Source organism: Poeciliopsis prolifica, unplaced genomic scaffold (genome assembly GCF_027474105.1).
Source record: "Poeciliopsis prolifica strain line A6 unplaced genomic scaffold, Auburn_PproV2 SCAFFOLD105, whole genome shotgun sequence".
In the NCBI taxonomy this organism is placed as follows: Eukaryota; Metazoa; Chordata; class Actinopteri; order Cyprinodontiformes; family Poeciliidae; genus Poeciliopsis; species Poeciliopsis prolifica.
In genome coordinates this window covers 959,986-983,426 of record NW_026562480.1, presented here as the reverse complement: position 1 = coordinate 983,426, position 23,441 = coordinate 959,986, and the positions used below count along the sequence as shown (strand labels likewise).

General features: G+C 37.9%; 3 protein-coding genes across 3 annotated transcripts; 2 read left to right on the top strand and 1 right to left on the bottom strand.

Moving 5' to 3' along the window:
• The first annotated feature begins 253 nt into the window (after positions 1-253).
• LOC129354157 (transmembrane protein 42-like) lies at positions 254-6,211 on the top strand. The gene is made up of 3 exons (XM_055023670.1): positions 254-560; positions 1,668-1,814; positions 1,973-6,211. The coding sequence occupies exons 1-3, from the start codon at positions 384-386 to the stop codon at positions 2,117-2,119; spliced, it is 471 nt and encodes a 156-aa protein (XP_054879645.1). The 5' UTR covers positions 254-383; the 3' UTR covers positions 2,120-6,211.
• A 170-nt stretch (positions 6,212-6,381) lies between these two features.
• Positions 6,382-16,810, bottom strand: LOC129354156 (palmitoyltransferase ZDHHC3-like). The gene is made up of 7 exons (XM_055023668.1): positions 16,440-16,810; positions 13,927-14,258; positions 12,117-12,241; positions 11,056-11,152; positions 10,893-10,974; positions 9,921-10,051; positions 6,382-9,261 (listed from the first exon to the last, which is right to left on the bottom strand). Exons 2-7 carry the CDS (start codon positions 14,227-14,229, stop codon positions 9,103-9,105), a joined length of 897 nt encoding a protein of 298 aa, XP_054879643.1. The 5' UTR covers positions 14,230-14,258; positions 16,440-16,810; the 3' UTR covers positions 6,382-9,102.
• Positions 16,811-17,810: 1,000 nt separating this feature from the next.
• On the top strand, positions 17,811-21,320 carry exosc7 (exosome component 7). The gene is made up of 8 exons (XM_055023685.1): positions 17,811-17,918; positions 18,021-18,122; positions 18,350-18,444; positions 19,506-19,671; positions 20,260-20,330; positions 20,439-20,562; positions 20,645-20,800; positions 21,149-21,320. The coding sequence occupies exons 1-8, from the start codon at positions 17,862-17,864 to the stop codon at positions 21,251-21,253; spliced, it is 876 nt and encodes a 291-aa protein (XP_054879660.1). The 5' UTR covers positions 17,811-17,861; the 3' UTR covers positions 21,254-21,320.
• Positions 21,321-23,441: the final 2,121 nt, after the last annotated feature.

Below are 23,441 nucleotides of genomic sequence, written 5' to 3'. Positions count from 1 at the left end.
AGGGATATTACATTAGCATCGATTCTGTGCTGCTTCGCTCAGTATTTATCGGAAAACTGTTTCTGGAATCCATTCCTTGAAAACACTGTATTTACAGGGCAAGCCCGTGTTGTTTATTTTGATTCCAGCTCGTTAGGAGACACTACTACAATTCCCAGAATTCCACAGGAGCTCAACTGTGTTGTGTTTCTGCCACCGTGCGGCCGTGGATAGTAAGCGCAGGGAAATGTGCTCATTCATTCATGCGGTCAGTACCATGCAGGCAGCTCGACCAGCACCAACAGCAGACATGTAGGGGGGAAAAAATGAAGCAAAAAAGGAAGTGATTAAAAACATGGACTGAAGAATAATGTGCCTCGGCTGCCATCTTAACCATCACCATCATGTTCCCGGGAGTTTTCTATGCATTGCTGGCGGGATTCCTCGGAGCCGTGGCGTCGTCGTCGGCCAAACTGTCCCTGGGAGCCGACTATCTGAAGGGAGTGTGTGAAACCGGACTCCGGACGTGGGGCGAGCAGCGGAAATTCAGACACGCGGATGAAACCACGGCGTGCGACCGGGTGAGTCTCGGTTCTGCTCGTCATTCACAACACAGTCGGGATAATATGGCCGGTTCCGGTTATTAGGGGGGAGCAAACCCCACATCATCAGCACCACGGACAGCGTCACGCGACGGTTCACCCCCTGCGGCATCTGCGCGCTCGTGCAGTGTCCGCGTGCTGAAGGGCGACGCGGCGCGTGCGGGACCGCGTTGTTCTCGTGTGGCTGATGCTGGTGACGATGTGAGGGAAACAGGGAGTCAGGTTTCTGCTGCGACCTTCGCTCCGTGTCTATGCGGTGCAGTGAAAAACACTTGCAGACAGGTGTCTGCTGCTTCCACGACAATAAACACGCCTTCTGCTCTGAGTCGGTGTGGATATTCAGGAGAGCAGCGGCTCAGGGAGTCAATTAAACGATCCTAATTGAAATGCAGCACTTGATTTTCATGCGTCACTTCAGGGTTGAGGTATTTCAGGAATACCAATTAGGGAACGGCGCGATCCTGTGGGATATCCTGCTTTAACAAGGTCAAAAGCCTGTCAGGGTATGGCAAGTCCATGTGTCACATTATAGCAGGATGGGATCTTCTTTTCCAATCAATTTCAAAATGGACTTCTTTTGTCTGGTGGAGAATTTAGCAAGTTGTACTGATAATTGTTTTGATAGCAACTGAGTCTAAATTTAAAACCAGGTGATGAATAACTTCATCATTTAGGCCCTGATCTGGAGCAAACTCAAGATTTCTCTTTTTGCTTTGCTTTTGTTTGACATTTAGTTGTTAGTTAGAAATATGTGTTTACTCCTAATTAGATTTTAAGTCAGTCTGTGCTTTTAATGTTATTGCATTGTTGTCTAGTGGGATAATTATTTAAAATAAGTTAGTCTAAATCATTTATTTAAAATTATTTAGGATAAATGTAATAATTTTACGTGCTTAAAAATAGTTACAAATATTGAATATTAATATTTTGAATATCTGAATATTCAGAATATTAGTATATTGTAATATTTTGAATATTAATATACTTTTCTTTCTTCTTATTTTGGGTTTCTGATCTCAGTAGTTGCAGGCAACATTGTTGTTAGTTGACGTTCGTTAATAAAGCATATTTATTTTTTCTTCCTAGCTCCACATCCCTCTGAGGCTGCTGTGTGGTGGTCTTCTCTTCACCTGCAACGCTGTGATGTGGACCTTCCTCGCCAAAGCTCTCAGGTACTCCTCTTCCTCCACCCGAACCACTGTGACCACCACTGCCTCCAACTTCGTATCTTCCGTAAGTAGAAACTTTCTCCCATTTTCTCCTTTTCATGCGACTAGAAGATAAAGTTAACTTAGAGAACTTTTAAGGAATTCTCTCCATACACATTTTTGAATGTATTCAGAAATAATATTTTCCACTTAAACAGTTTTTGTTTTCCCGTCTTGTTGCAGGCTTTCCTGGGCCAGCTGATCTTTGGGGAACCCCAGATAACACTGTGGTGGGTCGGGATCTCGTTGACCTTTTCGGGTCTGTTGGTTCTGCAGAGGATTTCGCCACAGGATCGGCATCAGGCTGCAGCCGCGACGAAGGACGAATAGCATGTTGTCTCCGCTGGCTGGCTGTGCTGTGCTCAGGCTGACACCTCCTCTGCTTTTAAGCAAAGCCAAAGACAAATAACGGCTGAAAACAGCAGTTTTATTCAGCGAATTTGCTCTTTTGAACAGCAGCCCAGGTGCATAATTGAAAAAGCTGCAATCCTCCAGCGGGAGAACAAGAGGTCTTCCAGTCATGTCATATACACTGTGTGCACAATTATTAGACAAGTGAGCATTTTGAACAAATCATCAGTTTTAGTTCTAAGGCACAATTTATTTAAGTGTGATGTGAATCTGTCTAAAGAGATCAAGGTTTACATAATTATTGGGCAGCTTCTTTTCTTTAGACAAAAAAGTGAATTAACTGATTCTCAAAAGTCAAAAATGACCAAAAGTCTCTCTGAGGGACTGCAAAGATATTTGGATGTGTTCACTGAACCATCAAATGTTGCAAATAATCAGCAGAGGGAAATGAGTTTGATTCTCATGAGGAAATGAATGTTCCTCATGTGTTATAAATTCTGGTAGCTGCTCAATAAGAAAATCAAAACCTTACCTTTACTTTCATTAATGTTTAATTGACATTTTGGATTAACAGAGAGCACTGGAGTTTGTGGTTAATAAAAACAATCCTCAAAAATGGCATTTGCCAAATAATTATGCACCCAGTGTAAAATAAAATAGTCCACTTTATCCCTGCAAAGATTTTAGGAGATGTTTGCCGTCGGAGGAGCTGCTTATGCAGCACAGCTACAGTCTGGCTAGTGGAGATAAAGAAACGGACGCCTGGTTTCAGCTTCTTTCCAGCTCTTAAATCATTCTGTGCACGGATTCACAGAAAGAGGGAAATTATTCTAGCTTAATATCATTTGTTGCATATTGAGACAATGATAGCACAAAGGCAAAAAAGCTCAAATAAAAAATGTGGCATGTTTGGAGATGAGATTAAATAGTCTATTGTTGAGTAGGTGATCAGAGGTTGATATCACTCTCATGTTTGTGGGGTGAACATTAACAAACATGATGCAGTCAATTTATTTTCCAGAATTTAAATTTGGGAGGAAATGATCTGGAACAGCATCTGAAATCCCAAGTCGGAAAGTCAGTCGTTTTGCACATAACCCATAACTTCAAAATCCAATATATTCAATAAATCAGTCACACAAAAGTCTACACACTCTCTTGGTTACCATAAAAATGTATTCAAAGAATAATTACCCAGGGCAATGAGTATTACGATCTGCAAGCATCGCCCGTTTCCCAACTTGAAGCTGTAACACTGTTTAGTTTGGCGAGGCATTAGTTTGTCTGTGAAGTTTGGCGCAAAAACGAAGAAAGCACATTATCTAGAAACAGTGGGATTGTAGAAACACATCTCTGTTCTTAGTTATAATGGAAATAAAGAATGAGTTTTTAGTCTTGCAGAAAACAATGTAAATATTTCCAGGCTGGATTTTTTAGTTCCTGCTCATCACTGAAAGCTATTTAAATTGTTTCATACAAATAAAACAAACATTTGGCTTTTTTACCACCTACTCTATGATATATAATTTGGATACAAATATGTGAGGGATATCAATGTTTCATTAGAACAGAATAAGTGCATTTATTTTATTTGGACCTGTATTTTTAAAGTGTGTATATTAAAACTGAAAAGTAGCTCCTGTGAAGTCAAACTTTAGTTTATGGACATATGAAGTTCAGTATTTTGGCCATCAGTAGTATAATATCTACAATTATTTTTATTTATTTAGAAAAACTGTTTTCTCATTTATTTATTTTTCCAGCCTTCTAATAAAGTCTGCCTGCAGGGGGCGACTTTCTTCACCTCAGTCACCATAAAGCTGTGCGATTATAACATTTTGACAGCAAACAATCGTAAAACAACACAATGTAAGACTTGAGAAATGCAAAATTTAACAATTTCTTCTCACGGCAGAAATGCATCCAACAACGATCACGGCCCAAAAGTGTCCAGAATAAAATAAAGTAAAAATTGACTATACATCTTGCAAGTTTCTCACAGGTTGTGAGATTTAAGCTCACGGCCACACATTTTCTTACCGTCCATAAAGGCAAATGACTTTGTTAGCAAAGGTTGAGTCACGCAGTGTAAACTTGACTTTTGGAGATGTCCCGATCATCATGTTTTCATTCCAGATACAAAGTCAAGTCATTTACAGCTGACTTTTGGCAAAATTAAGACCATAAAGTTTTCTCAATTGTAGCTGCTTTAAAACAGCTTTAATATCTTATTACAGTACAGGGACTGAGTAGATAAGAAAGTTCCTATAGTGTTATAAAGCATCTCCTGAAACCTACAAAACAGTGCTGTCTTCATCGGTTTATGCAAGTGCTAGGCTAACATTAGTTTTTTCTATATTTTAATTGCATTTGTTGACAACTTGGCTTCTAACATATTACATTCTTGCTCTGGTTAATACCAGTCAAGCACAAAATTGACCCAAGTTTTTTTCCTGCTCCATAAACTTTTTGTTTTAAACATCAGAAATATGATTGATCAGCATTTCAGCTGCTTTCTATGCAGCTCTTACTAAGTCCAGCGCACAAAGCAGGCGACATGAAACCAACCAATGCAATGGGTGTGGCTGATAAGGATTCAAAAGAGTCAGGAGTTCATTTTATTCAATGACTGACATCAATCACTTAAAAATGTCTTGAGATGCTTCATTTGTCAAACCTGAAGACTATTTCTGTCTTTTTTACACATTATGTGCAGGAATGAGGCAATGCAAAAAATATACATACATATTATACAAAGCTATTGACCTGATCTGATATAATTGTGTGGATTTTTGCACCACATACTTGAATGATAATCCTATCACTACTGAGCAACTCCTTAATGTCTGACTTAATGCTTATGTTTCCTTTAGTTACTTTGACACTCCCTGTAAACATCTAAAAGGCTTATTGCTGTTTAAAGAAGGCAGCCAGCTAACAAAGTGCCCTCTTGCTCTTAAAAACTAACAGCTGTTCTAATGTAGCACTGCAGGGCTCATCCTGCTTCCTCTTATGTTTTATTCTGTTTCGTTTTTTCATTACTTGAATTTATGTTTCTGCATATAAGACTGTGAAACATACTGTGTTTTGATCCTAAGGCAGCTGCTGCACTTCAGTCACATCACATGTCATGTGTGCATGTTTTTACAAACTCAGTGTTTTTATCACTGAGTGCTGCTTTACTTCCCTTTTTCCTTTGCAATAATAATTTTGCTCTGATTAAAAAATATAAAGTTCAATAAATAAATTAATTTAATTCTTGAACTGCAGTTTGGGGCCCTAAATAAATCAGCCCAACAACCACAAATTCCCCTCGGGCCGTACTTTGGGCACCCCTGCTGTAGACCATCTGAACAATTTTTCCACCAAGATGTACTAAATAAAGTGGCTTCAAAAATTGGAACACAAAACCTAAAAGTATTTTTAAGTTACTGCTATGTTGATGCAGTATCTGTGGTACGGGCAATAAAGAAAGTGAAGGACGTTTCTACCAAGTTTGCTCTCTGCACCAAAAGGCTCAACCTGCATTTTCCAACATGATGATGCCTCAGTAATGCATGAGACTGATGGTCGGTATAAACCTCCTTGCTAAAGCCTCAGCCGCTCAACAATCTTTGCTTTCCATCATAAACATTATACCTGGTTTGTCTCCTTTTAATGGCATGATATTATTGGAGGTAAACGATGCAACGTAATCTGTCCCAGCATGGCCCACTTGCTGTAAACACTGACGTTTGAATTGAGTAAAAAAAAACGACAAACTTCTACTGGATTAAATGTGATGCTGTGCAATAAAGTAACTTTTTATATATATAAATTGCAGTTTAAAGCAAAACCATTAGGGCTAAGAATTAATTACTGAGCCGATAAATATCTTGTGTGTCAAAGCTGATGTTGCATTAGTTTGTTGTACATCTTTCACATTTCCAACCTGAAAGAAAATGGTGAGACATTAATGACGAAGGTGACGCATAAAATATCTTGAGTTGATGTGAAACGGACATTAGTCACAGTGAGAAAATGTAAACAGGAAACATCGTTTAACTCAATAAAAACATCTCGACAGCATCATTCAGGTGTTTTGTGTCGTGTGCAGGTTTTTGATGATTTGCTGCTCAAACTGACAACAGGGGTTGTGGTGGTCTTCATCACAGTAAATGAAAGTGTAAAGCTTTTCAAGGGGGAAAAAGTAATTAGAAATCTTGATAGCAAAGTGTGATTTTAAAATAAAAACAGGCAATAAGGAGTTAAGTCTTTAATAACTATACAGCAAAAACATCTGCAATTGTGTAACTTAACATTTTGTAATAAACCCTAAAACAAAATATCTAATAGTTTTTATGTTACAGCAATGAATCTTATATTATTTGAAATTTGTTTTATTGACTTTCCCCTTTAAAACATCAGCCAACAAAAAATTAAAACCTGACAACAGAGAAACATACAGAGCAGGTTGACAACAAAAAGAAGAGAAAAATTGTTGCAAACTTGCTACATCTCCAAATAACGGTGACGATTTTAAAAATAAATCCATTTAAATGCCTTTTCATGAAACAACAACCATGCTGCAATCTCACAATAACCGACTTCATTAAAGACTCATTTTGGCATCATGTGCACTCAAATATTTCCTTTTATCTGCATTTAGATGTCTTTAAATACAGTAAGGCTTTAAAACACACAGGCAAAGGCGTTTTTTTTTTTTAGTGTTCAATAATATGAAGTGATTGTTTTCCTCAGGACATCGTCTAAAAGTCACAGCGGGCCTTTTCCGGTCTGATCGAAACGCGACTCAACATGCGATCGTGTAAAGACCCTCGTTTGCTTTCCGGGTTCAGTCAGGCACACGAGGAACTGCGATGACAAACTACATCACCCACAACCGAACCCCATGAACTGAGCAGCTGAATTATGTTTACGGTCCTTCACATTTTCAACAACAGCTTGTGTTTCATTTACAAGTAGCAGATAATAAAAGGATGCTGGTTCATCTGCTGGCTGAGAAACTGAAGTTAACGACGAGAAAGACTGGAAAATCTACAAAATATTTCATTTAAAAATTTTTTATAGATGCTACGGAAACTCATCCTGCTTTTTATTTTGCTCTTACAAACTGCAATCCACAAGTTTTCAACTTAAACATGTAGCTTAAACTTTCATTTCTACAAATATTAGTCATTTTATTATGTTGATGCACAAATCTGGAGATCTGCTTCCAAACAGGATCAGTGACAAGCTGTAGTTTCAACCCAAAAGAATTTACATTTCCCTTGTTTTGACTGTGAAAGACATTATAAGAAGCAGTGAGGTATGACACTCTGAAGCAGGATAAGTCAGAAATCTAAGAGTATTTTTATGCAGCTCATCTTCCTTTCAGTCTCGTTGGGATTATAATTCATCCCCATCCAACATTTCGCCTGAACCCATCCAAACAGGATTTTCTTGTAAAGCATCATGCACAGGTTTAACTTGGTCTCCACCAGATTTCCAGCTTTTCGAAGATGCTTTTTATTCTAAATGTAAATGTTAGTGGAGACGACGAGTGGAAAGCTGATAAATCCAACTTGAAGCATAAGCAGTTCTCCACAAGGCAATAAGCAAAACAAAAACAAGCAAAAACATGCGAATTGTACTCAAAACGCAGACCTACATTTACTAAAATCACAGCACTTTGCAGTTTTTTCCATAGCTGTTGTGCCCCCTAAATTTATTGGCAGCCCATGTAAATGTATAAAAAGAGATTTAATACTTATTAAAAAATATATTTCAAACTTCAGTTTGAGTACATTTATCCATTCAATCCTATAAGCAAATAATACTGCTTGTGCCATTGATATAGAGAAACCTAACAAATCCAGATGTATAATTTCCTTCTTTACAACTGAAAAAAGTTAAGATTTTCTGCTTCTCTAAAAAATGGGAAACACAAGAGAACATGCAGTTTAATTATAAGACAGACATGTTAAACAAAAAAATCCATCTGGTCAAAACTTGAGCATATCTATGATTAAAGGAATAATTAGAAGATTTAAAACAGCTCTGTCAATACTGACAGGTTAGAATAATCTCAGAAATTAAAGCCAAAACTTTCATTAAGCTAAAGCCGAAAGATTATTTTATTTCACACATGCATCTTTACTGGGTATGCCAATAAATATGGAGATTTTTATGCTTAAAAAAAGCATAAGTTTTGTGTTTAACGTGTCAAACCATGATGTAAAATGAAGGATAATAACTTAAACCAATCACTGGAGTTATTGCTTCAGCTTTAGGATGGTTGCTTCCACATTTTACATATGAAAGCAATCTGAATCTCATCACACATGATTTGTTCTACCTTTGTGGCTTTTATGCAGAACAATAAGCATAAAAAACACACTCCTGAACAAATCCACCCACTGAACAAGGCTGCAACATTCTCACTTCAAAAATAATGTAAACCAGTGACAAGCTGCAGTGCTGCATTAAGGCAATAAATAGAGATATCTTCAAAAATATCAGATGTGCCGCCTGCTAAAGGACCGTTCTAAGGCAAAAATCACCTGCAGCATTCAGGAGGAGATTATCACAAAGACACTGAAACAGCAATTTAAGTGGATGGCGGGATTGTTTACAGGAAGACGAATCCAAGAGTCGATACCTGGATCATGCTGGTCATCAGTTCACATGATTTACTCTGAGAAAGGAGGAAATGGTCCGACACGCAGCATCGAACAGAGCTCCAAGTGCTTCTCATCTTTCATTTGATTTTTGTTCCCGGTGCTGCTTCATGGTTGCGACAAATGTCATTAATCTCATTCAGCACCAAAAGGGAAACGGAAAAAAAACCCAAAAAGCTACATTACAGAAACTAAAAGAACACCCAAGAAGATCCAAACTTCAAGAAATATCCACCTCTCAGGATGGAGACGACAGAAAGAGACGCTTTAAAATGAGTCCAAGTCAGCGGCGGTTTTCAGCTTTCACACGATGTACTGGTAGACGTCGGCCTTGCCGTGGTCCGGCGTGGCAAACGGGCTGAGCCAGGCTATCGAGAAGGGGTGGCCGAACACCACCTTCATGTTCATCCATTTGGACCTCTTGGCCCATCTCCTCTCCTCCTTCTTTAGCTGTTCGATACCCTGCAGAGGAAAAAACAAACCCTTTGAATTATGAATGACAAAAGAGCAGGGAAATGAATCATGTTTTCATTCTTTTGTTTTCCTCCCATAGGCTGCAGGAGACTCACTGAAAACACGCTGAACTGCAGGCTCCATTACTCTGAAATTGCCTGAGACAGATGATCTTTGTAGTGAATATTATGGCGCTGTGAGTCATGCCGTGGGTGGAAAGAGCAGAAAATGTACTGGAGTCAGCCTTGCAGAGGGCTGCAAGTGGATTACCTGGTTCCACTGTGTTTCTGGGAGGTTTTTTTGGGGTAAATTATGAATACTAAATATAAGCTGAAGGAGTCTGTCGTCACAAGATAATCAGCAGCTCTACATACAAGATGAGGCAACGAAAGAGAAGAAGGGAAGAAGTGTGTGTGTGGAGGGAGGAAAAGATTGACTGTTTATTCTCCACTCCAATAAAATACAGTTTATAAATATATCTGACATTAACTCACATTTATAAACCTCTATAAAAGCTGGAAATAACAGCATCTCTCATTGATTATCAATGATTTATCTTCATCATTCATCCATTGTGGTTAAGACTGACAGCGCTGCACTTTAAACTCCTTGATTTGCTTTTTTTTTTCCCCAGCGGGATTAACGTGGATTAGCAGGAAGTCGCTCACCGTCTCATCACTACAGATGGAGTGAACCTGAGTCCCAAACATGACCGCAGTGAAGATGAGGAAGAGCAGACCCTCGAAGCAGAGGAGGATGAGGAGGATGACTGTAGCTGGTGGAGAAAAGTTACTGCACTCTGGGAGAGGAAGAAGAAGAAGAGATTTTGTTACCTTAAAGCCAGTCGTACGTCTCAGTAGAAGTTAGCTTTTCTCTTTATGAAATGTTTTCTCTGTTTGAGCTGAAAACCCAGAATATTAGACTGAATCATCGCTCAGGGAAACAAAAGCTACAAATTTTTCTGGTAAATTTTCAAATAATTAGAAAATAAAACTTCTATATTTTCTACAACTCTAAGTTCAGCAGTTCCCTCATTTCTTCAAGAAGGACAAGCGAACGAGTAAAGTACTGATCAACCTCAAAATATAATCTCAAAAACTGATTATCAAACATGGGAAATAATTTATAAGATTCTGATTTATTGTTGTGACAATAAAATTCAATTAATGATGTTTAAAATGCCTCATAACCGTCAGAAATGTCGAGATTGGTAATGTTATCATTTCACAAATCACACTTCTTTATATAAATAGTGTTAAAAAGAAGCAGATTAAAATTGGAAATGTTATTATTTGTGTCAGTCACACAGCCATTTTTATCACCATCAGGATAGTACGGCAAACTATTGTGATAAAAACCTGTAGGTCCATATCGTCCACCCCTGGATCAGATTAGAAAATATTTTGTGAAAAAGACGTTTTTCTGCTTCAACCTTGTGAAAATCTACAGGAGAAAACTATTTAAACATTTTTTACCCACAGATTGAATGCACCCAAATCAAAGATTGAAGTTTTTTTTAGATCTTTATGCTGCTAATAATAAAGAACGACTTTATTTTAAGGTTTTTTTCCACGTTTAACCCAGGATGAAATAGATTTTATGCAGCAGGACGGGGATCTTTTTCTCATTCAGACACTTACTTGCCCAGTCTTCTTCAAAGCAGAAAACAAAGTGGAAGGCCGCCATGATTAACGCGTGTAAGGAAATCAGTGCAATGTACATCTGAAAAACAAACAGATTTATTGTAAATTAGGTTAACTGGGTCGTCAAATATATATATATTTTTTTAGCTAAAAGACTCACTGTGAAGAGCACAAAGTATTTCTGGTTGTTTTCTCCGACACAGTTGTTGACCCAGGGACAGTGGTGGTCCATCTTTTTGATGCAGCGTTTACACACACTGAGGAGACAAGCAGAAATAAATACGACAGAGCAGCGAGGAGGCTGAGAAACGCATCATTCTGAAGGCAAAACACATTTACAGGGCATGCAAACACAATCATGCAGGCAAAGAGAAATACTGTGATGAATGTGGGACACAGTGAGCTGATTATTTATGTGATGCTTCTGCCTTACGAGTGTGACGAGTCCTGATTCTCACAGGAAAAAGCAAAACATTTGACTTTTCAATCAGTTTTTCACACAAAGTTCCCCAGCAGGAAAACATCATCAGAGGAAAATGTGTTTTCTGAAAACAGCCACAATAATGACGGCCATTAATAAGCCTGTTGCAATAATCAATTAATTGCATGCTAAGTTAAAAGGAGCTTGATCATTTCCATTGTGATGATGAATATTTTTTGAAGAGCAATTTTGTTTACAGAGACATTGTACTTAATTTCATTTACGCTTTCGGTTGTTGTTGTTTTTCTTTGATTGCCTTTTTTTATTGTGAAAATTTCAAATGACTTCCAGTTTTCAGTACTAAGTGTTCTTCACAAAATTAAGCTTCATTAGTTTCTGAGAGGGAAAACTTGCATTATTATGCCATGATGAAAATATTACTTCAAAATACATTAAATATAATTTATCACAATAATTACTGGGCGATATTTGTTATTGTGACAAGTCGTACCATTTTGAAGCTCTAAAGCATCGACTGAATTTCAATCACTCTGGTGTTTTTGCACTTTTCACGCCTGGATTTCCCAGAGAAACACAACGGCCACAGAGGGAATCCCCATTACCGAGCTGCAGAGTCTGCAGGGAAACGTTGCACAAGCAGACTTAACAAAAGTAAAGCAGACAAACAGATGGGAGATGCAGGAGACGTTGTGCTGGGACAAACACACTGGAGGAGAGGAGAGAGATCCCAGTGGGACGATAGCAGCAGATTTCTCCAGGTAAAAGCTGCCCTGCTCTACCTGCAGTGGTGCGCTCTGTCAGGCTTGATGCTGCAACACTTTGGACACTTGTACACAACCTGCCCCGGTTTGAGCTGCAGGCTTTCAATGAATTCTTTGGTTGCATTTCCTTTGGGCACGGCTCCCTGCGAGACAGGAGAGGAAATGAAAAACAAACAGCAGTTTAGCTGAATTATCCATGAAAGTTACTCCTTTGTAAACATAAACTACCTTTAGAAATATGTTCTCTAAATAACGACTACAAGATTTTTTTCTCTCGAGTGTCGACAATAAATTAAACTGCTTCAAGAGAAGCAGACGAAAAAGAGTCCAATCCTTTGTAGGAGTCAGATAAACTAAAACAGTCATGCAAAGAAGTTGCATTGCCAGATTATTTATCTAAATACAGTGATGGGTAATCCACAGGTTTCTTCAAACTATAAATCTGAAATTTCCTGAAGGAGACTTAGCAGTTTTGAAAGGATCTTTTCTTAAAAAGAATATTTTTTTGAGAAAGAAATTAGAACAAAAGTTGATTTTCCCTTATTAAAAAAAAATAGAAAATTGTGATATTGACTTAGTCTTTGTAGCAGTTTGAGGTTCCAGATTGTTATTACATTACTGTAATAAAAATACAGTAATGATAATATTTATTTCAATAATCTCTTCTGTTAGTTGCATAATGGAACATTATGTAAAGATGATTAGAATTGTTGTGCAACTGGTGAATATAGTCATAACTCTATCAGGAAAAGATCAAAAAAAACATCTTAAAATTATGAGGAAAAAAATGTTTTAATGATGGGAAAAAAAGTGTAGTTATCAGATTCTTTTTCAAAATAAACAGTTTGTGAGATTGTTTCAAAGTCCTGCTTCTAATCATAATAATTTCATACTGATGTGTTTTATCTGTAAAACTTATTCCAAAGTGTAATTTCACAAGATGCTCAACATTTCTCATTTTAATTAATTTTGTTTTTGAGTTTTTATGAAATTTTACTTTTAATCTAATAATTTTAGACATTTATGTTTTTAATAAAAAATTAAAAAATCTCAGCTTAACCTTAATATTTCATTATAGTTGACCTGAATTCAAAATGCAGATAATAAAAGCTGTAAAACACGCTTGTCAAACAGGCTTGGCTTTAGTCATGATAACACCATTCTGAACTATAGAAACCGAGGAAATGCATTGGTGGAGGAAAAAAATGAAAAAATGTATCACATTGGTTTATCACCCAGTCCTACTCTGTGTAACGCCACATAATCAATATCTTCTTAATTTATTATTCAAAAAAAGAAATACTTCATATGTGGATGATTTACATAAGACCAAAGATCCTTACTGATTAACGCCGGAGGAGAACAGCTACACCTGCCACAATTACAAAGTTTGATGGACATTAAATTGTCCCAGAGGTTAATGCAATAAGCAATAAACAATTTTAGTAATATAATGGTATTCCCAAAGATCACTAAACTTTACATTCTAATAAACATTTATCACTGCAACTGGAAAACGGCTTAAATTTCTACAATAAACAACAAACAACAGGAGGAATAAATAAAATGAATTATGAAGTTTTTGTAAGCAAAACTGTCCTTCAAATAAAGGGCAAGTTGAGACCAGAATAAAAACTTTTGTCATCAAGAGAAAAAAATAAAAGAGAAAAACAATCAATCATGCAAATGGAAATTATTGAGTTAATTTGAATTCATCATGTGATGCATGATAAATGCAAATTTTACAGGTTTGCATACTTCTTCTAACTGTCTAAATGAATATTGTGGTTACGGAGTGTTTCTATGGGTTTAAAGTGGTTGAACTGACCGGGTCCGTGCACATCGCTCTGGCGTGAGAAGCGAGAGCGAGGAAGGCGAGGCCATTGAAGACCAGCCCGTTGAAGAAGCTGTAGGCCACGTTTTTAGCTGGCAGCAGCAGGACGAACACCACCACAAACTCCGCATAAAAGACCAGGAGCCAGGTGATGATGCCGCACACGATGCCGCAGCTGTCACGAATGAACCACATGGTGCCGGAGCTGCTGCGCGGAGGAGGAGGGGCACAGTGCTCGGGCTTCAGGTAGCCGGCTTGCCGCTCGATGTCTCTGCTGCGGTGCGCCGGACTCTTCATCCTACAGCGCCTGTGGCTCCAGTCTCATACTGACAGGACGCAGCAGGAGGGCAGAGGGAGGGATGGAGGGATGCAGAAGAGGAAAGAGACAGAATCAAGTTTCAGACAAAATTTATATCAAAAGTTAATTATTTTCTATACAGATTTCAGGAGTTCTCTGCATTTTTTAATGGAAACATTCACACCGCGAAAACATAAAATCTCACCAAGTATTTTTGTTTAGTTTCTAGTGCAAATATCTTAGCACATTTGAAAAAAGACAAACTTACTTAAAATAAAAAAGTTGTAGTTCCATTTGTTATTTCACTAAAAGCAAATGAAAAATATCTTATTAGTAAAATAGTCTGCCAGTGATTAACTTTTTAATCAATATTAATTATTTGTAAATTAATGTCATCTCATTTTAATTATACTAAGATATTTGCACTAGAAACTCAACCAAAAATAGCTAATAAGTGTTTTTGCAGTGTACTGTGTTTACACCTCTACAATTGTCAACTTTTTTTAATCCAGAACCTGAACAAAATACCCATTACTTCTGAGTCCAATTGCTGAAAAAATAAAATGCTGTCTTTCTTTCACTATTCTAGGTAATTTGGAAACAACTTTCTCAGCAAGAGAATATTGCGAGAAAAACAAATCAGTGTTTGGTTTACCAGAAACAAGCATTTCCTTAATAATAATATAAATTATTTACAATAAGGCTTTGAAATTAAGCCTGGGAGAAAACACCCTAAAACTAAAGGCACTGAAGCCGATTGGTCAACCAGGACATATTCATAACAAACACCAAAGTCAATGTTTTCAAGAGTTTCCCCAATGAAATGCTACTTTAACAATAGAAGGCACTTTCAGTGAGACTCGCCCCTCTAGTTGAGCTCAGTGGACCAAAAGCAAAGGGTTACTAAAACTGCTCACAGCATATTCAGATACTCATCAATAATTTATGGGCATGTTTTACAGCCTGTTGCTGGAACGTGGTGACAGGGTGGTGGGATGACGGTACCCAATGAGGGCAGAGCTCAACGACACGCAGTTCCTTAATGCCTTCATGTGGTTTAACCTGAACCTCATCTGAAGACCAAAAACAACGGTTTGGTGACCGAACCAGTCCGTCCAGGTCTTATTAAACAGACACTGTGACATATAGCATTTTGTTTTTAGCCTTCCAGAGCCACTGAGAGAACCTGTGAAACTACAAAATCAGCAAAATAAGAAAGAGCAAACTGGGAATACATTAGGGTGATTATAGATTCACGTTGACTAATGATAAAATACAAGTGCATGTAAAAGAATTAGAATACAAAGGAGAAATTGATTTATTTCAGTAACTGAATTAAAAATCATCTATCAAAGTGTTTATTTCCATTAATTTGATGCACAGTTCTCACATCTAATGAAAGCACAGAATTCAGTTTTGAATATTACAAAAATTCAATACATTTATTTTTGATGCTCATATGAGCTCACTGGAAAATATATAAACATTATTTTTGCATAAACTGCTTCATCAGTGCAGTTTGGATGAAACACACTGTATGGTTGGATAAACAAATGAACAGATAAATGACTGGGTGAATGGAAATATGAGCAAATAGATGGTAGGATGAACAGGTAGGTGGACGGGTGGATGAATGGATAAACAGATAGCAGCATGAACAATTGTTAAGGCGGATGGGTGGAATAAACTTTAAACCAATTAAACTTTTAGAAAAATTTATATGAGAAAAAGCACAGAAGTACAAATTCTCCATTTTTATTCATAACTTTTGAGTCCTCTTATGATATCCAGATCTAATATTCATAACCATTAATATTATGGAGGTAAAATGAAATAAAATCCAAATAATTCTAAAATAAAGATATAGCCGATTATATTATTAAATAAAATGTTATTTGTCGAAACTGATGCAGAGATTCTTTTCAAAAGACTATTTACTAAAGAGTCAAATAAACAATATTACACCTGAACGTCACTGAGTCGGTTTTTCCAGCTGAACTAAATGTTTGGATGACTCGAACAGATAATATCAGATCTTGTGAATGCGGTTAATTTATTTTCAGACAGATTTGAAGGCAGAACTTGAACCAGGAAGTTAACTCTGATAACTGGAGCAGGGCAGGAATCAGGTTTCCCAACTGTTTAAAAGCTGGAATCTAGTCCAATTAGGATGTTTTCATTTGTTTTTTCCTCTAGCTAAACAACTCACCTCTCGGTTTCTCCGATTCCGTCCGTTTTTTCTTGTAGTTTTTCGTTTCTTTCGAGGTTTCGGAGAGTGGAAAGACGCCACCCAGGGGGTCTGCACTCCGCTCTGCCGCGGCGTTTGCTAGCTCAGTCCAAGCTAACCTCTCCGATGTCCGCGCGCTGCTCCCGTCCTCACAACCGCCTCTCTTTCACACTGCTGTTTGTTTCTTAATTTGTTTCATCGCTAAAAAATAAACGCTATTAAAACACGGCTCTGCTCCGGAGCTTCCCTACTCGGTCACATCCAGGGAGCTCTGCGGGGAAATGAAGACAACAAATCGGGTCCATCCAACCAGGAAGTCTGGTGCCCTCTTCGCCTGAAAAAGGGCGTGTGTGCCCTGAGCGTGGACTGTCAGGTTTCTGTCAATGCAGGCTTGAATCCCAGTTGGCCAATCAAATCAAGAGAATTTTGCCACTGTATTATCTTGAAGGTTGTTGATGTATTTTTCAAATAGGGAATAAAACAGCTTGGTCGCCATCCAAATAAAATTCCAACTAATTTTTAGCAAGCTATAGGTTTTTTGTGGTTGTTGTTTTTTTTACCATGCATAACATCACGTCAATCAACCTCGTGTATGCGCTGATCATTACAGAAAAGCTGCCTGTCAGCTTTCATCAGCTGACAGGCAGCATTAGCCTGAGCATTCATGACAGAATCCAGTGTTGGGGAGACGATGTAGCATTGCAGCATGGGGGGGGTCTGAGCAGTGCGTGATTGACAGCGCTAGGACCCCCCTCCTGGCTCTGAAAAAAAAAAAAAAAAAAAACATTTTTCTTTGACAAAAGTTACATACTGTAGCTTTAGCATCTGATAGAGCATTGTTTTGCATAACAACCATTGTCTATTGGAGAGAGACAGACTTCTACCTGAAGAAAAGAAGAAAATCTCTAAAACCCATCAACAGATTGATTTAGAGCCAAAAATTATCTTTATGAACACCATTCCATTTTATGTAGGATTTATACAGGATACAAAATACAGTTGATGTTATAAGAATTAGAGGAATAAACACAAGGAAGGACAAAGGTTAAGAACTGGTCATAGTTCTTTCAATGCACTTCTACTCAAGATCGTGTAAGACAACATAAACTATGGAACATGGCTTTATTAGTTTCGGGATATATATGTATGACACAGAAAATAATTTAGTATAGAACTAAGTTTAATTATGAAACTGAAAAATTAAAATGAAGTTGCTCAGTTAAATAGCAATGAAGGGAAATGAATTTCATATTTTGAAAAATACTGATCTCAGGAGAATTTAATGAAAATGTAATTCGTAGTAAAATCCAAGAGGTGGCAGTAATGCAACATCAATGGATGGACGCTGCCGTTAAAAACTACAGAAGAAGAAAAAGAGCAGCGAAGAAGAGTAAAGAAAACAACATGGCAACAGTACAAGTCAGCGAGGCTGAGAAAGTTTACATCCTACACGGAATACGGGTAAGGTTTCGTCTTTTACCGGAACCATGGAGGTGAACTGTCGTGTCAAGATGTGAATGGTTTGTTTGAGGGTTTTTAAACGCTGTTTGTGGTTCTGATCAGGATGATTTACGGGTGGATGGGAGAGGCTGCGAGGACTACAGACACATGGAGGTAGAAACAGACGTGGTGTCCAACACTGACGGATCCGCTAAAGTAACTCTGGTAAACATAAGTCCCTTCAGCTTCTCATTTTGTGAGGAAACAACTTAAATAAAACACATGCGTTAGATTAGAGTGAATTACACCAAATGCCAGTTTGTAAGAAAATCTGGGCCACTATTATTTACGTCATTTAGTCACTTTCAGGTCCAGCTGCTACATGAGGTCTAACTTAATGGTAATTATGGTTCAGTCTGATCCACATGATTGTCTCCCATTGATCCTCTCAGGGACACACTGCGGTTCTGGTCGGGATCAAGGCTGAGATCGGGAAACCGAGGCCGATGATTGCAAACCAGGGATATTTGGAGTTCTTCGTTGACTGGTGGGTTTGGTGTTTATACCAAATTTGATTTATCATTTCAATAGATTGTTTTTCCTTAATAAAACTGACAAATGACAGAAAATATTTTTACTTCTGTGAGTTTACCTGAATTCAAAATCGAACGAAATAAAAACACTCTTAAAAAAGAAGATGGGTGGGTTAACATCACTCAGGAAAGAAATGCATTGACGAACAAAAAATAGTAAATAATTGCAATATTTAAAAATTAGTACAATTCTGGTTTATCTTCAGCAATTTATCAAGCCTTTAAACGATTATTTTAATGTCAATATGGTCTTAAAATCATATAGTGAGATCCAAAGCTTGCAACTCCTAACAGAGCTGTTGGTCCTGTCATATTCATCCATCCATTTTCTAACACCGTGTCCCCAGTGGGTCAGGAGGTGCTGGTACCTATCTCCAGCTAACTTTCCGAATGAGAGGCGGGGTCACTCCCCCGGACAGGTCGCCAGTCTGTCACAGAGACAGACGGGACAAACAACCATGCACACAGAAACTCACACCTAGAGAGAATATAGAGAGACCAATTTACACAACAGTCATGTTTTTGGGCTGTGGGAGGAAGCCGGAGAACCCGGAGAGAAGCCATGCATGCACTGAGAGAACATACAAACTCTGTTCAGAAAGACCCCGGGCCTGGAATCGAACCCAGTTCGATTCCAAGCCTGGTAGCACTGTTGCTGCAAGGCAACAGTGCTACCAACTGCACACTGTGCAGCCCGTCCTGTCATATTTTTATGTCATGTTTCAAGAACATTAAACAACGTTTTAGATCACATAAATATAACCCTGTATAAATGAGGATTTAATTGCTCACAGTAATTTATTAAAAATGTAGCGCTGACCGCTATCACCTATTTTTCTCCATCCACTAGAGGGCGGTGTCGTACTAGCTTACATTTTTGGAAAAAGATAACAGCAGAATTTCACAAAATCATGAATCACCCTCAGCTCTGTCATATTTCTAAAAATAAAATAAAGTGGGATATCTTGGTACGCCTCCAGTCCACCACGTTGTTTTTTCCTCTGTTAATCTTCAGCTCGGCCAATGCAACCCCAGAGTTTGAGGGCAGAGGAGGCGAAGAACTGGGGACGGAGCTGAGCAACACCCTCTACAAAGTCTTCAACAACCAGCACAGCTTGGATCTGAAGAGCCTCTGCATAAGTCCTGGAGAACACTGCTGGGTGCTTTATGTGGATGTGTTGGTGAGTTCAAGGGTCACCTGGCTTCAGAAGGAAGACCCTCCAACATTACAGCTAAAGCTTGTTGCAGTTTTAAAACGAGGATTAACAATTGAAGCTTCTATTAATTTTTTTACATATTTATTGAATGATTTATTGATATGAGGCAGATCATCTGTCTCATTAGCACAGACATTATTGGCAGCCTCCTCCTGACTCTGGTTGTTTTTGACTTGGTGCATTTCTTCAGATTCAGGGAGAAACAGAGGAGCTTAATCCTTTCAGATTATCTGTCTCATATTACATTGTCACAATATAATGACAGTTTTGTTGATGGGAAAGAAAAAACTATTAGTTTGCCTTTCCACCTTTAGTTCCTATGATGTTCAGGATCCAATAACTGTTATTGTCTACAACAATAATAGGCACTCAGCTGTGTGTGGGGGTTGGTTCTGCTGGATCTAGTTGTTCTCACTTGTAACACACACCAACTCCAGATCCTTCCCAACAGTAAAATATGAAATTTCATGTTCGATTTTGTGTTTCCTGTTTAAAACGCCTTTCATTTGAGCCAAATAGATAAACTCTAACATTATTGTGTTTCCTCCTCAGCTTCTTCAGTGTGATGGGAATTTGTACGACGCCATCTCAGTAGCGATCAAAGCTGCTCTTTTCAACACTAAGTGAGTTTGTATTACTCCATTAATTTTGATCTAAACTGATTTCCTCTACAAACAAACAAAAAAACAAAGTTGTGAAAATGAGCCGTGTTCTGGTTTCCTCTCCGGCAGAATTCCCAGAGTTCACATCTCATCCGATGAAGAAGGAGGGAAGGAGATCGAGCTCTCTGACGACCCGTACGACTGCATGAGACTCCATGTGGAAAACGTTCCCTGCATCGTCACTTTGTGCAAGGTGAGCTCCCAGCCGACGCGTTCAGATAGAAACTAGATTTGACGTGGCGGATGATTAAGGCCGGCTGGGTTTTTGTGTGCAGATCGGCCACAGACACGTGGTGGACGCCACCCTGCAGGAGAAGGCCTGCTCTGTGGCGAGCCTCATCATCTCCGTCACACACAAAGGAATAATCACCTGCAGCAGGAAGGTGGGGAGAGGCAGCCTGGACCCAGAGAGCATCTGTGAGATGATAGAGGTGACAACTCTGACTTCCTGTTCCTCGATTTTATTCTTCTTTAAACTCACACAACTATAACCACTTTATCATTCTGTAAATAATAACTTTTAATGCAACTTTGCAATAAAAGTGTCATTATTTGCCAAATGGTATTTCATGACAGCAGTTCTAAACATTCATGAATTCTCCTTCCTGTTTATATCTGTCTTAAGCACACCTCTTCAAATAAAGTGTTACCTCTTAAAGTTTTAAAGACTTGGCATTCTGTACATAGTCATTTTACTCAAAGATAAGAAATCCTTGTATGCATTCAGGTATTTATGGCATCCAAGGTTACGCCCTGCTTTGTTTAATTTCTCTCTGCAGGCAGGAAAGCGAGTAGGAAAAGCTCTCCACGCTCCTCTCATGAAGCTGCTGCAGCAGGAGGAGAGTCTGGGCAAGAAGAGACAGAAAGTCGGCTTCCTGGGCTAAAATCACCTCTTTATGATGTTTGTATTTTCATGTGTATGTAATTTTCTACTAAAAATATATTTGTACACTTCTGTTGTCCTGGTTCACTTTTTTTCTAATGTGTTTGTGTTATTGCATAGTGTAACATATACACCTTTATAAATACTCATCTATTTAATATTTGTCTAACCTTGCTGAGTGCTGGGCCAAAATAAATGCAGAAGTTTTGGGTCTATGATAAACAATGCTCCATACAGAGAAAGTGTACACAAAATTCAAGTGATTTAGTCATGAGATGAAGGATCCAATGTGCTATTTATTGTATGTTTTTATTAAAAGTATTGAATTTTCTTAAATTAGAGAAATGCAAGCGACAGGAAGGAAGAAGTTTGTTCCAGGTGGAAGGATGAAGCTGAGACATAACTCCAAAACAAAATGTTTAACTAAATGGTGCAGTGATCCATGAAGCTTGTCTTAGTTTCACTTTTGTTTCAGTTTCTCCTCAGTGCTGCTGTTTTCTATAAATGTGGGAGAGGAAGGGGAGAGTAAGGAAAAACAATTCATAAAGTCTAGAAAATGCACCATGATAATTAGTCATCTATTGCTGAGAAGCAGGGCTTAATTTTAATTGAACACAGTTGATTAATTATTATCACCTCTGGAAAGGCAGGAGTTTTGTGTGTATCAGACACAATGCTCCATGCAAAGACACAGAACACACAATCCATGTGTTTTATTCATAAAGGATTAAATATGCTATTTATGGTATTCTTTTCATGAAAGCGATTAATTTTCTTAAATTAAGAGAAATGCAAGCAACAGGAAGGAGGCAGTTTGTCCCAGATGGAGGGATGAAACTTAGTCAAAACCCCTTAACAAAAGATTTAACATAATAAACTGAATCATGCAGTGATCCATGAAGCTTGTCTTAGTTTCACTTTTGTTTCAGTTTCTCCTCAGTGCTGCTGTTTTCTATAAATGTGGGAGAGGAAGGGGAGAGCAGCCTGAATGAAAACATCCTGACAAAATTAAAGTGTAACATCAGGATTATTGTTATATAAATATATAGAACAAGTTATTGTATATATCAGGCTATTGCATACAGTCATATGAAAAAGTTTGGGCACCCCCATTAATCTTTATTATTTTTATTTCTAAATATGTGGGTGTTTGCAATAGCTATCTCAGTTTGATATATCTAATAACTGATGCACACAGTTATATTTCAGTACAATAAATTAGGTTTATTTTACTAATAGAAAATGGGCAATATGCATAAAAACAAAATTTGACAGGTGCAAAAATTTGGGTACCCTTATTAGAAGCTACCGGAAGCGACTAGAGGCTTTTATTGTTGCAAAAGGAGGATCTACTAAATATTAATGTCGCTTTTCTGTTGAGGTGCCCATATTTTTGCACCTGTCAAATTTTGTGTTTATGTGTACTGCACATTTTCTTTTAGTTCAAAAACCTCATTTCAATATTGAAATGTTACTGTGTCCATAAGTTATTGGTTATATCAAAATGAAATAGTAATTGCAAGCATCCAAATATTTAGAGATGAAAATAATTTAGATTAATAGGGGTGCCCAAACTTTTTCACATGACTATATATCGATAGGGTATTGCACATTTTAAACTGGACAAAATAAGTAACACAGCTGAACTCAGCCTCAAGATTCACACTGTTACTTATTTTTACTTAATGGAAATTACCTTAAAGTTCATTCCAGCTTCTGTACAATGATTTAACTGAATTTTATGCACAATGAGGCAGTCCTTAAAAAATAACTTGAAATAGAACCAATCAAAGCTGAAGTTTAATTTTGACTCCAGGATTGTTTAAAATTCTGCAGAGGGTCCAAACTACTCATTTCTTCGCTGCAGCTGGAGCTCCACCCTGATCTCTCTGATTGATCATGGCCACCAACAAGCTCAGCTCCAACAGGACCTTCAGCTATGATGAGTCACTTTCAGCCGTTTACTGTCAATCTGCTTCCAAATGGACAGTTTTATAAAATTATGTTTATTAAAGCATCACTATAACCAGCAAATTATTTTTATTGTCAAGTTCAAATACCCTAAACACCTTCACACAGACAAAGGAAAACGAGGCATGTGAATTAAAACGTGAAACTGGAGGAGAGAAGAATGAGGAGAGTTTGCTCCAGTCTCCAAACTTGATCTGCATTTTTCTTTCTTCTCCTTT

Coding starts and splice junctions, on each gene's coding strand:
- LOC129354157 (XM_055023670.1), top strand. CDS start 384: ATGTTCCCGGGAGTTTTCTATGCATTGCTGGCGGGATTCCTCGGAGCC. Junction 561..1,667: donor AAACCACGGCGTGCGACCGG/GTGAGTCTCGGT, acceptor TTTTCTTCCTAG/CTCCACATCCCTCTGAGGCT. Junction 1,815..1,972: donor CCTCCAACTTCGTATCTTCC/GTAAGTAGAAAC, acceptor GTCTTGTTGCAG/GCTTTCCTGGGCCAGCTGAT.
- LOC129354156 (XM_055023668.1), bottom strand. CDS start 14,229: ATGAAGAGTCCGGCGCACCGCAGCAGAGACATCGAGCGGCAAGCCGGC. Junction 12,242..13,926: donor GAGCGATGTGCACGGACCCG/GTCAGTTCAACC, acceptor CCTGTCTCGCAG/GGAGCCGTGCCCAAAGGAAA. Junction 11,153..12,116: donor GACAGAGCGCACCACTGCAG/GTAGAGCAGGGC, acceptor TTGTCTCCTCAG/TGTGTGTAAACGCTGCATCA.
- exosc7 (XM_055023685.1), top strand. CDS start 17,862: ATGGCAACAGTACAAGTCAGCGAGGCTGAGAAAGTTTACATCCTACAC. Junction 20,331..20,438: donor GCTGCTCTTTTCAACACTAA/GTGAGTTTGTAT, acceptor CCTCTCCGGCAG/AATTCCCAGAGTTCACATCT. Junction 20,801..21,148: donor GCATCTGTGAGATGATAGAG/GTGACAACTCTG, acceptor TTCTCTCTGCAG/GCAGGAAAGCGAGTAGGAAA.